At 40.0% G+C, this 17,420-nt stretch overlaps 1 protein-coding gene across 1 annotated transcript in view; it reads right to left on the bottom strand.

The window, feature by feature from the left end:
* Positions 1–6,264: 6,264 nt before the first annotated feature.
* Positions 6,265–17,420, bottom strand: part of sox6 (SRY-box transcription factor 6) — a 127,304-nt gene continuing 116,148 nt past the window's right edge. The window contains 4 exon segments of the mRNA XM_038701185.1: positions 6,265–6,571; positions 7,306–7,522; positions 8,261–8,434; positions 15,338–15,443. Of these exon segments, the coding sequence (XP_038557113.1) occupies positions 6,265–6,571; positions 7,306–7,522; positions 8,261–8,434; positions 15,338–15,443 (804 nt within the window).

Raw genomic sequence — 17,420 nt, 5'->3', positions numbered from 1 at the left:
TTGGAAGTCTGCATACACGGACGCGTTTGTTGGTCTACGCGGCCATACGTAGTGGGCTACTTGGGACATTAGTAAGTTTAAAGTAACACTGATCCGTGCGAACCCTCATGCTCACTCGGATGCAGAAAGTTGTTGATATGCCAGCACTATGACTAATAGATGGAAATAAACTACTTATGATCCTCATCGTTAACCTTGTTTATGTTTTTGCTATTGTGAATATTTTGGATATCTGTTTATGTCTGTTTATTTTTCATTATTATTATATATTTGTACTCTTTCCGACTTTGTACTGCATCTGCTGCACAAAAATTTCCCTTGGGATGATTAAGTTTTATCTTATCTCGTATTTAAAATATGTGAGGCGTTAAGTCCAGTACTACCAGGTACAAATATATTCTTTTGCTGTCAGGCTACAATAAATTGCCAGATGACCAGATTATCTCCACAAAAGAGAGGGCAGTTTGCATTCAGGCTTCAAGCTTTGTGTATAATTAAATTATAGGTTTAGTATGATCAGATTGCACTAACAAGTAACAAATAATACAAGAATCAAACTAGTACAGGAATCAAACATGTTAAGTTGTGTTTCAAAAATGTTGAAGTAAAATATTCACCATACACATGCCTTTTTCAGTGTGGTGTAAAATGTAAAACATCACCCTTGGACAAATGGCACAAAAAGTCTCATCCAGGTGATCTTCAAAGGGAATGAATAATCAACTTTCTATTTAGAATTTGTTTAGATTTAATGTGTAGAACTCCAGAAAAATTTGCACGATATTTCGATGTTAAGGTAAGATACAGAAAATGCTAAATCTTATCATTTATTTTCACGTAAAAATAGGTATATTCATTACCTGCATATTAAGTGTTTTTCTAAATTAACACTAACCTACAATGAATCAGTTAATGTGCAATTTCACTTTTTGTTTGCTTAAAGACAGTTACAGATATTTATAATCATAGGCATTACTGACCTGTAAGTGTATGAATAACCTACAATAATATGATAAAATTTTAATCAGAAGTTTTGAAAAATGTAATAGTATAATTTGTTTAAGTTGACAGAGTAAGGTCAAGATCAAGATCTCAAGATAAGAATAAGTCTACACCATTTGATTTATACTTTCTCATCCCGTCTGTTTTCCTACACTGCAAACAAACACCTGAACAAGAGCAAATAATGTGATGGAATGCCTCCACAATGAAAATAATTACTCAAATCTTAAAACAAAATGTCTCTTTAATTTGTAAGTGTCAACAGCAGTACAAAAGATGGAGTGATGGGAGAAGTTTTCTGTAACACAATTTCTGTCTCGTTTACAGAAAAGGAGGAAATTCTTGAGGTAAATGAGCTTAAACAGGCAGTTATTCATCCCACTGTTGCATTGTTACAATGGACTGAGACATACAGAAAATGGTGTTACATTATAATATGCCTGAATAGATCCTGTGGGGATAATTTAATCATATACAGTATACACATTTTTATGGGGCCTAGATACACCCAAATGTGTCACTCATTGGTTTGTTTTTAATTGATATAGTGTATTAATACTACCAAAGCTGAGGAGATTGCTCTCCACACACACCACTGTAAAATTATTCACCTTAAGTTTACCTCACGTCAATACTGCACATGGAAACCAAAGACTTGCTGGTGTACACTTTGAAGCCAAGCAAAACAAAACAAACATAAAAAAAAAATTAGTAACATTTTCATTTTTTTTCTTTTTAGCAATAATACCCCTAGCAAATAATTTTTGTACTGTATAAAGAAGATTGTGAACACAAACGTGATGGCAACATTTTTTTTAAGTTGAATTAAAAACTTTACATTGGACTGTACAAGATATTATGATAAACTATTTACATATTCGGACATAAACTTTTTTAAAGCAGCAACAGACACTATGTATTTCATTTTCTCTAATAACACCCAAACAATACTTGCCATGGGCCTAGGTACCTGCCAGAAAAAACAAAAACGAACAAAAAAACCCAAACATTTCTACGCAGAAAATTGTATCAGGCTGCCAGCAATTTCAAAACAATGGCTCCAGTGATAGAAGAGCCACACACAGTGTTGCTTGAGAGACAACTCTAAAAAGCAAAGTACCAAAGACAACTATAAATGTTGCCCTGAACGACAAATTTTACACTTCTGAACAGCAGCTAGCATGTCAGTCCAGCATGTCAGTGAATTGTGCTGATTAAATTAACAAAGAGAACATTCCCACCATATACATCACAAAGTTCAGACAGAAAAAAAAAAGAAATTACAGTAAGTAATGTTCAAACAGCATACAAGCTTTTGTCTTCAAACCATTTGCGTGTCTAACAAGTGGATTAAGAGAAAACAACTGTGAGGGCTACATTTGTAGATGGCTGGATAGTCATGACATGAACATGTTCATTAAAAATCCGCATACAAAAAGATGACGAGAGAATTAACTAAGAAGACCGCACAATGTCTGTGCATTTTGCCACATTGAAACAAATAAATATTTGCACACTCCCACCTTTCAAAAAAAAAAATCTAAAAACATCACTTGTGTTTGAAACAATCATTTATGAAAAAACACCTTTGTTTATTATGATAATGTAAATGCAAGCCAAATGCATGCAGATTTGTTTTTAGGATGATATCAGCTCCTCATAAGATATTTTTGCCACATACCATGGGTGCTGTAATAAACACAAGACACAAGTGAGGATATACAGCATACCACTTAGATTGTATCATGATTGGAAGCAAATTATTGAATAAACATCAAGTGCTTGTTGTTTAAATGTACCTTGTAATGACTCCTTTATTCACAAGTCTAATAAGTGTAGCTTTTATTTCGATTGGTTCTTTGAATAGTCCAGGGAAGATTATCAAAACATAGCAAGTGAGGAGCTTGTCTCTATCTCAGGTCCAATACTGCTTTCTTCTAATAAGCAGAAAAACTCAGCATCTACATGAGTTACAGTGACTTGTCAGGTTTTAAAAACATGAAACCATGTACAAAAAAAAACAAACATGAAAAATAAAATAAAATAGAATAGCCAAATACATAACTTATACTTCACTAATGAACAAAAATATATTTCCTATGTTATATTTACAATAAAATCTAAATGAGATGGTGATTTCACTAAAAACCATTTTTAGCTCCAATTCATCAAATATGTGTTTTGTTTTTTGTGTTTTTTTCTATTCCTCTGATTGTCCATGTTGTTGTTTCACTGGCAATTTTAGAGCCAGCAGTGGCTAATAATAAATACAATTTGTTGATACTCTGCAGTTTCACATACAATATATAATGCACTGAAGTCTGAAGTCTGGTGTTTGACGGATAACCGAGCCTGCTGTTGAATTTTCTGCTCACTTTCTTGTGCTGAGTCTCTCCCCTAGGCAACCCTGAAGCTTAAACAAAGTGTTCATTCATCACATGTGTCTTTGCATAAATAAACAAAATAAGTAGACAAAAAAAAGACTCAAATCTGGCAACTGTGAGAGCAAACCCACTTGAGTCCAACTGGGGAATTTTGTTCATTCATGGTGTTTTTCCTCAAACAGCTTCACATTAATCAGAATTGATAAAAATACAATTTATATCCAGTGCTTATAACACTTATGAAACATCGTCTCCTTGTGAGTTCTTGTCATTTTTTTTTGTCTTTTTTTGTCTTTTTTCGCTATATAAGCACAGTCAAGTTTCAGTTCTGTGAAAAGTCCTTTTTAACTACCAGCCAACTAAAGCAATGTGGCATGGTCATGAAAATATTTACAATCACATACAAATCAATCTTAACCACCAGCAAACAGGAGCAAACAGCTTAAAAATACCAAACAGGTAGACTTAGAGGGAAGTCCACTTGGGTTTGTTTGCAGGAGAGCATCCATTAAATGTCTTCTACCTCAAAATGAGAGCTATGTAGAAAAGATGTGATGGGGGGAAAAAAAATAAAATAGGAATTATTAATGGGGTGGTTAAAAAACCTACTACACTTAATATAAATGCTTCCAAAAAGTAGAAACAATGCAAGCCAGCACTGACAATAAGACAATAAAAGTACTGAAGATATGAGTGCTTAAGAGATATAAAGAGCCATCTGTACCAATTAGAGCTAGGAGAAAAATGCAGTGACCAGCAGTGGGGATCTTGACCAGTTGCAGCCAGTAACCAGCAATTCAGCACCTTCAAAAGGCTCTGTGCTCTTTCTGAAATGGACAGGTTCAAGGGCAAGGGAGCAAGGGAGGGGAATAGCTGGACTCATGAATTAATAATGCTGTATTTCAGATGATACCCAGTCGTCAGTCATTTTAATAATCCCCCACAGCTTGATGTACTTGTTCCATCTGCTCGCCAGTGCCTGGTGATTGGGCCAGGGTGGGAGCCCTGTTGAGGCCTTACTACCAGCACTTTGATGGAGAGCACAATGAGGGACACACACCCCATTTTTATTGTTTCCCATCCCTCCCTGGTGTTTTCTCCTTCTCTGAGCCAGATGGCACCCCCTGGGTGCTGAGGTTACCACGGGCAGGGGTCAGAGCAGGGCATGGCAGGGAGGGGAGCCACTTAGACCTTCTGCCCTATAAAGAGGATCTGAGTCTCAACATCAAGGCCTTGCTTTATCTAGCTGTAGTCTCCAGAAGGTCACCACTTGAAATTCTGGATAGGGACTTTGCGCCCCTTGTTTCTGACTCATTTGAAATGTTTTCCTATTTAAAATGCAAGAGGTAAGTGCATTCCATAAGATAAGATTATTAAAAATAACAGCGTAAGGCTCAAGGGTGACAGAATAAGATTTGTGTAAGTGCACTAATGCAAAAATCAGTGTTTTAAGTTTCCCCTGTCGCATGACAAGGTAATTTAAGAAACAAACAATGATTTTAGGCTTTCTCTCAGTTTATAAATATCCTGTCACTCCTCTTAAGACTACGGCAGTAATCAACTCATTGCATCAACCCGATGTCCGTGCTCTCCTTTAAGACTTCTTAGTGTCAATTTAAGATTTACAATGTCTAAAAAGAATTAAGATTTAAAAAAATGAAGTGCTAAGACCTAAGACTTTAAACTTGCCGACCAAATGGGGCTAAAGTGTTTAACAGAACGTACTGTAGCTACACATTGTACAACATCAATTTGGGATTGTAATGCCCCCAAAGCTGCCTTTCGCTGCTGTTCCAATCCCACAGATTGGAGGCCTTTGGCCCTTTAGCATTCTGGCCTGATTACAATCACTCTGATTAAGAACTTGGTGAGTCAAGACTGGGTTGCGGAGCTTGAAATGAGTTAAGGATGCCACGGTGCTCTGTGTGGACTCGGGTGAGAAAATGAAAGGGCTGGCCGGTTTCATTGATGATCACTGCATTGGGCTCCCTGGAGAACAGCTAGCATCACACGCTACCACCTAGATGTCACATAGTCTAACCTCCTGCAGAGCCTGCTGCCTCCAAGTTCCTGAGTTTCATTTGTTTATTCTGTTAGAGTAAATTAAAGAAAGACTGGATAATGAAGCTGTATTAAGAGATCAAGAGATTGTCCAAGACTCACGAAGCCTCTCCCAAAAGACTTTACAGATTTTAGAAACAACTTGAAATGTTTGGCACTTCTGCACTAAATTATGCAGTCTGTGTAATAACAATAACAACGAAAACACAGTAATAATAATAATAATAATAATAATGTGTAATTTCCCGCTATAATAAGTTGGAACCACTCCATATGAATTTTGAGATATTTTGTACTGTTAATAATTGATTCTTGATTGAAAACATTCACAAGCTGTTGGCTGGCACACTATACCTGAGTGAGAATATTATTCCCATCTTGAACAGTTATGCAATATATCAAAATCATTTAATTGAAGAGGAAAACAAGATAAATGAGTCTAAGAATTATAGGTTCATATTAAATGTTCAATTTCAAGTTCCGTCTTTTGTTCTAGGCAATGACCTAATTGTGTAAATGTCCATGATCACAATGACAAAATAAACAATGAGATAAAAAAAAAAAAACACAACCAAACTGCTTCACACTCTTGAAGAAACACTTAAGACCAAATAGCTTTTGATTCTGATGAAGCCACATCTGCATGCTGGCTCCTAAATGATACATCATTGTTAATTTTTTAATACATATTCAAAACCTTTGTGGTGTACTTTTCTTTTGCTCTTTCGCTCCATCGGATCAGATCAGACCAGCCCTCTGGGACATCCTCCTGTACGAGTGTTGTGTCTGCATTAGCCTTTCCCATTAAAGAGGGGACTCAGTTGGCGCGGACTGGCTCTTGTGTGTCATTTTCACTACTATAGTCTGATTTGGGCTCATCCTCAAAATCCTCGTACATGTCCATCTCATCCTCGCCATTGACCGGCTCACTGTTGTTTGCCATGGTACTGGGCTCTAGCTTCATGTTGTAGGTGCTCTGAATGACAGGAATGGATGGCTCAGGACTCGCTGATGCACTCGAGCATTCTGACGTCATCTGAGGTGAGGGTGTGGTGGTCGCCATGGTGATGGCCCCAGGATAGACCATGCTGGCGCTGGTGGTGATGGGAATCTGTGGTGGCTGTCTGGATGTAGGAGAAAGAGAAGAAATTGAGATCAAACCCACTTTTCTGTCATGATTTACCTAATCTGACCTTCATAAACACTTAAAGAGTGAGTGCTGCTTATGGTAGTCTCAAAAATGTATCTATATATTTAAATGTATATATCTATATATTTAAATTTTTATATTTTGCAGCACTTTAAACTGAGATAGTTGGATTAGGGGTTTCCTACAGCAGTCAGCTTTAAGCCAGCAGCTCTGTGAAAATGATTTGGGAAAAGAGAGGTTCTCCTGACAGCTCCCGTCTTGAGCTGTTCAGGAACGCTACCCAGTTTATTGGTGACATAAAACCAATACGTGGTTAGTGCTACTCTCGCTGTTGTGCAGGATGATTGATACTCCAGCCACTGAAGCTTATGACTGACATGGGAACACCTGGAGGAGGGTTCTCCTGCTTACCACACACAGTAAATTAAAGTGTTAAGCTTCAGCCTGCTGCCCTCCAGCCTTCTGTAAGTCTATACTTAACAGCTTATATCCTGTAATAATGTCTGCACTTCATGCTCCATTTGCAGACTGCTATTGTCTAAAATTGGTAAATCACAGCTATTGAAAAACACTTGATTTTAATGTGCATGTCAGTCTTGTCTTAAATACCAATACAGTGGAGTTTAACTCAACACTCGCCTTTGGAAATGGTGCTTACATTGTATGAGAACAAGCTCTAGTTTGAGGGATTTGTGACTGCGCACCTACCCCACAGTGAAGAACTGCCTCATCTCTTGCCGCCGTGAGCGCATCATCTGCTTGTACTCTCCAATGCGGAGTTTTTTCCCGTCGATGATGCAGGTCCTCTTGGGCCGTGGCTTGTACTTGTAGTTTGGGTACTTCTCTAGGTGGAGCTTACTCAGACGGGCCTGCTCTTCATAGTATGGCTGCTTGTCCTGGTTTGTCATGGACTTCCACCGAGAACCTAGCCAACGCAGTAGATTCAGATTTCAGTATTTTCACACAAGCTGGAAAAAAAGCAGCCTTAATAACGGATTGTAAACATGATTAAAGAGTATTCCAATTAGGATGTTATCTTTAAATGATCAATTATGTAATCATATAGAGTCAGAGGCTCTCCACTTCACTATCTTACAAGAACAAATAATTTATGTGAAATACACGGTCGAATTAAATTTTCCCACATGGGGTCTAAACTTAAGATTAACATTGCACTGCACTTTGTAAGTTTTCCAGCAAAATCATGTTTTATCATGCATTTCACACCAACTTCTTGATAGCCTGCATATTATCTGAGACGAGAGACATGCTTCGATGTCAAACAGTAAGGAACAACAAGATAGTATAGTAAATACTGCATCTCTCTGAAGTGTCTTACTAGTAAGTGGATGACAGCACTTATAACAGCTCTGATGTATGGACTCCAATGCTGAGGGGGCAAGACCCATTTAGCCTCTGTCATTTTTCATGACAAACACTTATGGTAGTGATGGGCTATAAATCCATCTGTATGCTGCGGTGTCCTGGTGCACAATGGCCTATGAGATAACACAACCTGCTCCTGTACATACAAACTACTTTGTCAGATCAGCTACACTTATTGTATAGCAATAAGGGTACAGAGGCAGGAATGGAAGTTAGTTCATGATAACATAGTTCTGTTTAATTTGCCAGTGACATAAGTGCAGCTAAAAGGTCTTACCCAAAATCTTGCTTATGTTGGAATTGTGCATGTCAGGAAAGGCCTGGAGGATCTTGCGCCGCTCATCCTTTGCCCACACCATAAATGCATTCATTGGCCTTTTAATGTGGGGCTCGTTGTTGTTCCTTCCTCGGGCTTCTCTGAAGACTCGTGCCTCAGTAGATCCAGCGCCTCCTGTTGGCCAACAATAATAGGGTTGGGGTTTATCTGCAGAGCCATTTACTTCCTTGCAACCTGGAATAGCCAGAGCAGGAACAAGAAGAGAGAGCGAGGCAAGACATTGATTAAATGACGAGCCATGTTCAAACTCTCCTTCATTTACCGTCATCACTGCCGTCATCATCATGAGCATTGTTTCAGATGAGTGCAGGGCTACAGACCCGTTTAGAGTGGAAAACCTGACTTGACTGGATTATATTTTATGTGCTATAAAAGCGACTACAATGTCAGTTTAAGGGGGAGCTATGCTGCTTATTGTCAGGTCTATCCAAAACCAAAAGAGCAAGCCCTCAGACCTCAATGGCAGTTAAATATTTGGTCTGCAAGTGTTCATACTTTTCTATTCTGCCGCATACATTTCATTTTGACATTCATAGTGTCCATACAATTTGCAAGAATGCAAAGATAAATAACAAATACGGGACTTATAGAAAATCAAGGAGGAAAGCTCGAACTCTGGCAAATTTTAATAAAGCTTTCTGCCGAAGTACATTTTAACACATGCATAAATAAATTCAGGCACGACATTCCCCTGCTTTACTTTTTCTCTCTTTTCCCTCCCTTCTTCTTCCTCACTCTCTCTTACTACTTTAAGCATACATACACACACACACAAACAAACCAGGCACACATTTGCGAAGAGAGACTGCCGATTCTGCAAAGTGCTGTTTCTCAATCAGGGCATTCACAATCAGCATAAGAGTTTCTCTCAGTATTAAACTGTACATCAGACTGATAATGATTTCTGTTTGCATGCGCATTTGCTTCCTTTTATATGTAAGATGTGAAAGAATTAAATAAAAGCAATATGAATATTTAAACAAACAAAAACATGTTGATAAACAAGGCTTGAAAAATAAGACAAAAAAAGCCTTCCATATGCTACGATACATCTTTAATGATCTCAAATCTGGAAAAGAAAGCTTGGGATGACTCATGCATATTTCATCATCCACATGTGAAGCCTTCTCATTAGACCATTCCACTAGCAGCCTTGGCACACGTTACCTGGGGTTTGATTTCTATTATTATTTCAGTTGATAAACAAAATCAAACTCTTAATGAGTAATGGAGGGCTGTGCAGAGACATTAATTCCAAATCCTCAGAAACCTCGCTCCGCTGTAATCACGGAAGATGCTGCTGCACCATTTTCACCCTCAAGAGTTTGAATGTCTTCACTTTTGAAAAAGGGTGTCATGTTTTATTAGTTTACTTTACAAGTATTATAGGAGACAAGTAGTGAAACACACACACACACACACAGCTTCTGGGGCACAAAACCACCTCGAGTAAAATAGAGGTGGAGGTTAGTTTTGGTTTATGCTCACAGAGAATGTTTAAGGTTCTGCTGCCCACTAGGAAACCTGTTTCTCCCAATACAAAGGCCCCCCAAATGATTTTCACCAGCTCATGTTAAACGGTCAAATAGGCACATTTATAATCCACGGAGGCTTGCCTTCATCTGGGAGGCCAGTGGAAAATGTGTTTTCACATTGTGGCTTTTGCTGCCGATAGGATTCAGCTCTTATTGTCATATAGTTATAGTCCAGTGGAAGTCACAATCATATACTTAACAACATGTGCTGGGCTCATCTCAAAATCCTGTTTCTGTCTTTAGGAGAAAAAAAAAGTATATATAAAATAAATACATAAATTACTTACATTTTGGGGGAAAGAAGTAAACCTTCTCTTGATGTTACAATAGTCTAAAATATGTCTAAAATAGAGGTTAAAAACAATATATTACCTTTATTATAATTTCCTAAAAGATTGTCATAATGTTGTCTCATTCATTGTCACATATTAAGTATAACTTGATGCACTGAATTATGTTTTTTCTCTCTCTTTTTATTTTATTTTATATGATCATCCTCATCCAAATGCCTCAAGAGAAGGCCTCACCTGCAAAACCCTTCCCTTTGCTTAGTCTCTAGTTTTAAAAATACATGTTTCATATGTGAATGCATATTTCTATGAATGTCCTAGTAGTAGAATCCGTTAAAGAGGAGCTTTGTGTTAGTTTCATTAACACGTTTTCAAACTCTGCGAGTACCATCTCCTAGAAGGCTATAGGCCCTAAAGCCATCATGAATTCAGAAATAATACACTACCTTTGCTGCCACCAAACCCCACAGTACGTTAATTTCATTTAGCATGCACTCACTGTACAGGATGAATTGATTTCACTTTGTTTGGTTTTGACAACCATGTTTATTGTGCAATGAAATGTGGTGTGGCGGAGGGCTGACAGTATCCATCAACGCGGGGCAATCTGCTGACTGCCGGGGCCAGATGAAGGTATTCATTAGCTCAGGAGCGCAGCGCTCACTCAGACACGACAGCCAGTGTCTGCGCCCTGGGATCGCTTGCTGTAATTTACGATGCCTCCCGTGCCATTACTCTATCACTGACACTGATTCAGCAATTTATATACTGGTGTGCATGCATACGGGCAGAGGTGAGCTTCTTACGGGGAGGGGGACAAAACAACTGCCTGCCATCAGCTAGTGCCATATCCATAGTTAGCCAGGAAACCAGCCACGTGACTTGGTTCATTGGAGGGAAGCCAGATGAGGCATGGTTTTTTGCTCCCATGATGGCACGTAGAAAAGTGCCTGTCTGTTCTGTCTGATGCTACAGAAAGCCGTTGAAATGAACAACAGTTGTGTTGCATCATCTTCACTCGCACTGAGGCAGGCGCTGTGGTCCTGGATTTGTAAAGAACAAAGTGATGAAGTTATCAATCTGACTCAGACCTAATAAGGCTGCCTCTGGGAAACCAACAGCCTAACACAGAGTTTGACCTTTGACCTGAAAAATTCTTCACTGTAATATATGTCTATATATATCACAGTATGAACATCACTATACAGTGTTGGGAGAGTGGCAATATATATAAGACCATACAGGCCTGTGCGGGTAAATTCATTTGGCTCCTTATTCAGCCCCATAATATATATGACTTAATCAGAGGCATCCTGTGCATTAGCAGCCAGTCTCAGCAAATCCCTAGAAGCTGCAACATGCAATTTACTGCAACATTGTTTCTGTCTTTTCATTGAAAATCATGGCCCTACGGTGACATTTTGCAAATGAGCATTAACTATTTTTTTCCAGGAGGTACTGGACATGTAGGAATCAGTTAGTTAGGTGTGTGATTGTGTAAATAAACACAGATTTTTAGCAGTGACAGTGGCAGGCCCCCTGGGTGGTAGCTGGGGAAGGAGCGAAACAGGGGGAGCGCTGCTTAATAGAATTTATTGTGATTCATGAGGCCCGCAGCTCAAGTGTGACAGAGCGATATGAGAATCCCCTTTTAATTTGTCTCTCCTGGAAACACTGCAGATGAGCAGCATGAATTACAGTGAGAAAGAATGATTGTGTGTGGTGGTGGGGAGGTGGGGGGAGGGGGGTATAAAAAATGGAGAAGGGAGAGTGTAGGAAGCAGCAAAAAGGGAGAGAAATGGAGAGAGAATGTAGTGAGGCCCAAAGGCCTATCACACCTGTGAGCTGCAGGCTCAGACTCGACCATGTACCAAGCCAGAGGGTAGCACTGCCCCAGCCGTCCCCTCTCCTCCCCCTTTTCTCCTCCTTACTCATCTTTGTTCTGTGGGCAGACTCGTAATGTCACCCAGGAATCTGCTCGAGAGGATGAGCCTCGGTGAGCAGGCAACAATCACGCAAACCTGCCAAGCCCTCCCTGTTGGGATCAAATCTAACACCTCTGACTGAAGGCATTTACTGCTGACAATAGAGCCTCTCCCTCGGAGCAGGATCAGGCTAGATTAATGTGTATGGGCAGACGGGATACAGTGCTCAGTGCCCCTGTTCGAGCCTGAGCTCATAGCATGCTAATTAAACCATTACAAATTACAAGTGATATAAGCCCTATTATAACATGTCAGTCCTTTTTTTCTTTTCCAGTCAGGATGATTTGAGGAGCGCATGTGTGTGTGTGTGTGTGTGTGTGCGCGCGCACACACATGGGAACTTGGGAACAAACAGCCAACCTGTTTCAACATGCAGGCTATGGCTTTTACTTTTGTCTACTCTATCCCCTCTCATATGCATTTAGCCTTAAAGTGGGTCTAATCTTCCACAACATCCCAGCTTTGCACACACAAAAGGAGATGCATGCACACACAGAGACACAAGAAACGCACAGAAATGTGTCCTATTGGGGGTAAATTTGGCAACTTGCCAACTTCAAAACAGAACTTTCTTATTGATTGTGTTGACTTATTCAGTTATTGTTGTTGGGACTTGATAAATCATTATGCCTGAGCCGCCTTATCTTAGCTTTCTTCTAGGAAAACTCCTCTGCAATAAAAGCCAGAGCTTGATTCCCACGGCCTCACAGTGGAAGAAAAACAACAACAAAAGCCCCTTCAAACAATCAACTCGTATAAAACTTCATAACAGCTCCGAGCTACCAAAACCCATCACCAGTGATCTGTAACAACAATGCAACACTACTGTTCTTCTCATCCTATTCCATGAGGACTTTGTTAGTGGTGCTGCTTGGCTACAGCCTCATCATTTCTCACTCTATGGTTGATATTATCACACTGGGCATTTGGATTAATTCTGTTTCCTGCCTCCACACATCTCTCAACAACTTCTTTGTTCTCTGCAGACCCATAGTGATGGGGGGTGGTTTGGACAAACACACAAACTCAGCTACACAGCAACTCCATACTGCCATTTGTGAATGAACAAAGGGGGCTGGCTGGGCTGAGGCCTTTGTGGTATTTAGAAATGTTTTCATCAAAGCTTAGAAAGACCTAATGAATTTGCGGTGAGTTTGTGTGTGCTGCTCGTGGCTTTGCAAAACGAAGGAAATCCTATCTATTTCCATTCCTTTGCCACTTTTTTCCAAGTCATTAGGACTTTGGTTGCTGCATGCTTTGCAAATATTAGCTTAAGCGACCTAAAGCTTTCTGTGAACTACTGTGATGACAGAAGTCCGCTGTAGGCTGGGCCTGCTCAATGTGGCTGCTCTGTTCTGAAGGGAAAGCTGCTAACATACCAAGGGGCTTTCACGCCCTATGTGAGGGTTGGGAGGTACACCCAGTAATTTTCCTTTTCAGGAAACAACCAAAGTATATTCAGTGTGTTCTGAACTACTGAGGAAAAGTGTGATGAAATACAGAGGGGATTCCAAATCAATGTCTCTCCTACTGTACCAGAATGATCCCCAAAACTGGCTAATAAGCTTGATTAGTTTAACATTTTTTTAGACATCTTTGGTGACATAACCATTGTTAAGTTGTTAAAGAATAAAAATCACTATATTTTAATGTGAAGCAGATTCTTGCTACATGTTGAACATAAAAACAAACTTTAACTAACCATGACATCTTCATGATTTCTGACATGCAAATCAGCAAATGTTGGTTATTAAAGAAAGCACAAATAAGTTGTACTTAGATAGGTACTGTAGGTTCCTATATATCAGGGTATGCCAGGGAGCCAAGCCTCGATTGGAGTAGAGAGTCCTCACAACAAGGATTTCAAAAGTAAACATGTCCTCAGAGTAAACACTTTGTGGTTCACATCATAAAACCCTGCTTCACATCATTCAGCCGTGTTTTGCTGTTGGTGAAGCTGAAAGAGACAGACAGATATATTTGTGGTGAAAGAGAAGAAATGGTAACTGTGTTTTGAGTTATGTGTACTGCCCTGGCTCCCAGCCATTTCCCCCTGGGAAGAGGACCTCTCCTCTCCTCTAACCTCTGCTTGCTCCTAATCCATAGCCCACTGGGAACACTGATGTGAGGCGTCTGGCGCAAGCCTTTCCCTCTGCCCTGCGCAGGACTTAAAAGGACACAACTGCCCTGGTGTACGCTCTGTTTTCGGTCCTGACTCCACGGTAGCCACAGAGGGAAGGTTCCCACTGGGAGAATGAGCACTGGAAGCACATCTGTCCGAGCAGTCAGATGGGTGGGATGGGATCTGCTTCTGTGGCTCACATGGGAAACATGTCAATGAATCCACTAAATGCACCTCTAATTCAAATCCTCAAGATTGGGTGTGATGTGAAACTAGAAATTTGCTTTGGAGTTGGTAAACAAACACTTTTATGAGAAGTAAAACATGTTTTTTTTATAAATGTCTATGAGAACCAGTTATGCAGGAGCATATCTTTCTAAAACTGATGGGAAATGTGTCTAAGATGCTATTTAAAGATGTTGATGGGTTACATTGTCCTGAGAAATATCTATCCTTCTGCCCTCTTTCAGGCATCAAAGATGAGTCAGAACCATTTTCCTCTTTGCCCTGACCCTGAAGTGCCATGAAAAATGCAGCAAATATTTATGTCGGACAAACATTAGTGCAATGAAGTACTCCTTGCTCCTGTGTAGGAACCAGCGCCACAAAGGGAGATGACGCTTTGTCACTCTGGTGCAAACCAAATTTACACCCCTGTGCCCAGGACCTCAAACAAGCACAACAGCAACTGGAGCCAAGCTTGGAAAAAAGCCAGCTTTGTCGTCAGGCACCCTTGTCCTACGCTCACCTACCTGTGAAAATTTCGGAGCTACGGCTCATTTCAAACGGCATTCACCCCAACCCCCACATCTCTCTTAAACACACGCACTTTTCTACACACACCTCTTACAAACCATTTTACCATCTTAAAGTGAGAGACATGCAGCAGCGGGCTTTATCAGCCATCAAAACTTCTATTACTTTCAAAGTATAGAACTTGTCTTGAGTGTATATAGCACTCAACATTAATAACTTTTAGAATTTGTGTGGACATCTGATGTACAAGCAGTCAATCACAATTATGTGCGATTTAAAAAAAAAAAAACAAGAAAAAAAAGAGGCAAACGAAATGAATATGGCCTTACCATCTAGATCTTCTGGCCTGGTTAGGTCAATAACTCTGTGGCCAATCTTTCCTTCCTCACCCAGCTTGCCGAGGTGGTGCCCCATGCTCTCGAAATGTGCCCTCTCCTAGAGGAAAATACAAACAGCCAGGTAAACCAACAAGCACAAATACACGTCTTTACATTAAAATAATTGTTAAAAAAAATAACCATCAGGAATGTGAAATTTTGAAAAGAAAAAAAAAGTGTCTGATAAATGGAGGATCTTTTAAAGAGCTGCTCTTTTGACATGAGCTAGATGTAGCTTTTTCCTCTCTCATCTTTCTATTCAGCAGCGGCTATAATGGATCACAGGAGGCAGAGAGACAGTGAGGGCCAGGGGTGCTGTAAATAGATTTACAGAAGGATACTTTGTGATCCCGAGCACACAATGGGGCCGTGGACCTCTTTGCAGTGCTCAGATTTTCCTCTGTAATCTTCTCCTTACATCCTCCCTTCCAGTATACAGTGCCCAGAGCTCAGCGCCCATCATTTATTTAGAGTTCATGCTTTAGAGAACACACCGTGTTTTCGCGTTTGTCATGTCGCTTTGTGCTCAGATTTAACTTGGCATCATGTTGTACTTGACGCACAATGAAACCCTGTCATTCAGCGCTCTGTGACAATATTAAATGTCATGTCCGTGTGCATTTACAGAATAAAATAACAGCTTTCGGGGGGCCTCTGAATAGTTGCTGCACATTACACTTAATGTATTATGCAAGGGGAGAGTGCCGACTGCTGCTGGCTCCATTGTTGAATGACCTACTTCCTCAGTGAATACACAGGGCATTAGCAAAGGGCTGTCTTCCTCTCTAAAGACTCAACTAGGAGATGGACACTTTGACTCTGCATGATACAAATAATCCCCCCTTAAGGTTTTGCCTGGATGACACTAAAAGCAGGCATGTTGCCACCATTCAACAAAAAAGAAGCATTTGTTTTACTCCCAGGGTGAGCATTCAATCTCAAAGATGTACTGTCTGCAATGACCTCTGCCTGCTTCTTTTCTAAACATGCCTATCACATGCAGTCTGAACACATATTCAGGTAGAGTCCCCAAACAATACTAACCGCTCCCCTGCCACACACACACACCGACACAAACACACACATTAATCTTTCAGCCGCTTCTTTGTAATGCATCACACCGTTTTGTTGTTTTTTCACTTTTCCCCCCTCAGAGAAGTTTTGTTTTCCACTAATAGGAGAAGGTGATAAAAAATTAAGCAGACCAAACTATTGTAAGTGAAAATATTTATTTATGGCTGCATTTGAGTTATTTTCTTGTCTTTTCCTGACAAATAAAATAATCAGTAATTACAGTACGTTTTGGGGGGAGAAAAATCCAATTTAGATATCAGTCTAATTTTTGTCTTTTGTATAACCTTTTTTTCTTGAGCGTTAAAAAATATGACAAGCTGAAGGATGAAGATGGTTCAAATCCATTTGAGGCCTTTCACAGTATTTTGATTTTCCTCATGCTTTTATTTATTCAAGAACTATTCCTCAAAAGAAAGGACTGTGTGAGAGAGACAGAAAGAGCACTGCAATTTACCATCATACTTGAAGGAGCAGTCATTATTTATGGCCAGCTGAGTGATTCTGATATACAATTAACCATTACCTGCTTATGGTCAGTGATTAGAGCCTGTCTATCTGACGGCCCTTTGCTTACTTAAGTGTTTTCTAATTATGACATATGTGGTGGTCCCTGCTGGGCAAGAGGACGCTTTGTAAAGAGAGGATGGAGTATGGTGCCTTTCTCAGTGTCACATTCTGTGTTAACCACCACATGCATGCACGCGCGCACAGAGCTGTATTCATCACCCAGCCACATTATTGCTCTTAATGAAAGAAGCTAGCAGCCCGATGACAAAGTGACTGATGTGCGATTAGCTGGATGGGCAATGGTGCTGCTTCAGATGCTACTTGGACAGTCCACTAGGAAGACACAGCGTTCATGGGTACTGTATGTGTGTAATAAAGTAGTCATCTCGTCCCTCTTCTGTGCTTCGTTGGTCCCTCCTGATCAATCAAGTCCTTTTATAAACTCATGATCATT

This window comes from Micropterus salmoides, unplaced genomic scaffold (assembly GCF_014851395.1).
Source record: "Micropterus salmoides isolate LMB-PRFRI ecotype aquatic unplaced genomic scaffold, ASM1485139v1 Ms_hic_scaffold_6, whole genome shotgun sequence".
Taxonomy (NCBI): domain Eukaryota; kingdom Metazoa; phylum Chordata; class Actinopteri; order Centrarchiformes; family Centrarchidae; genus Micropterus; species Micropterus salmoides.
The sequence above is the reverse complement of the archived record's forward strand: the minus strand, read 5'-3'. Positions and strand labels throughout refer to the sequence as shown.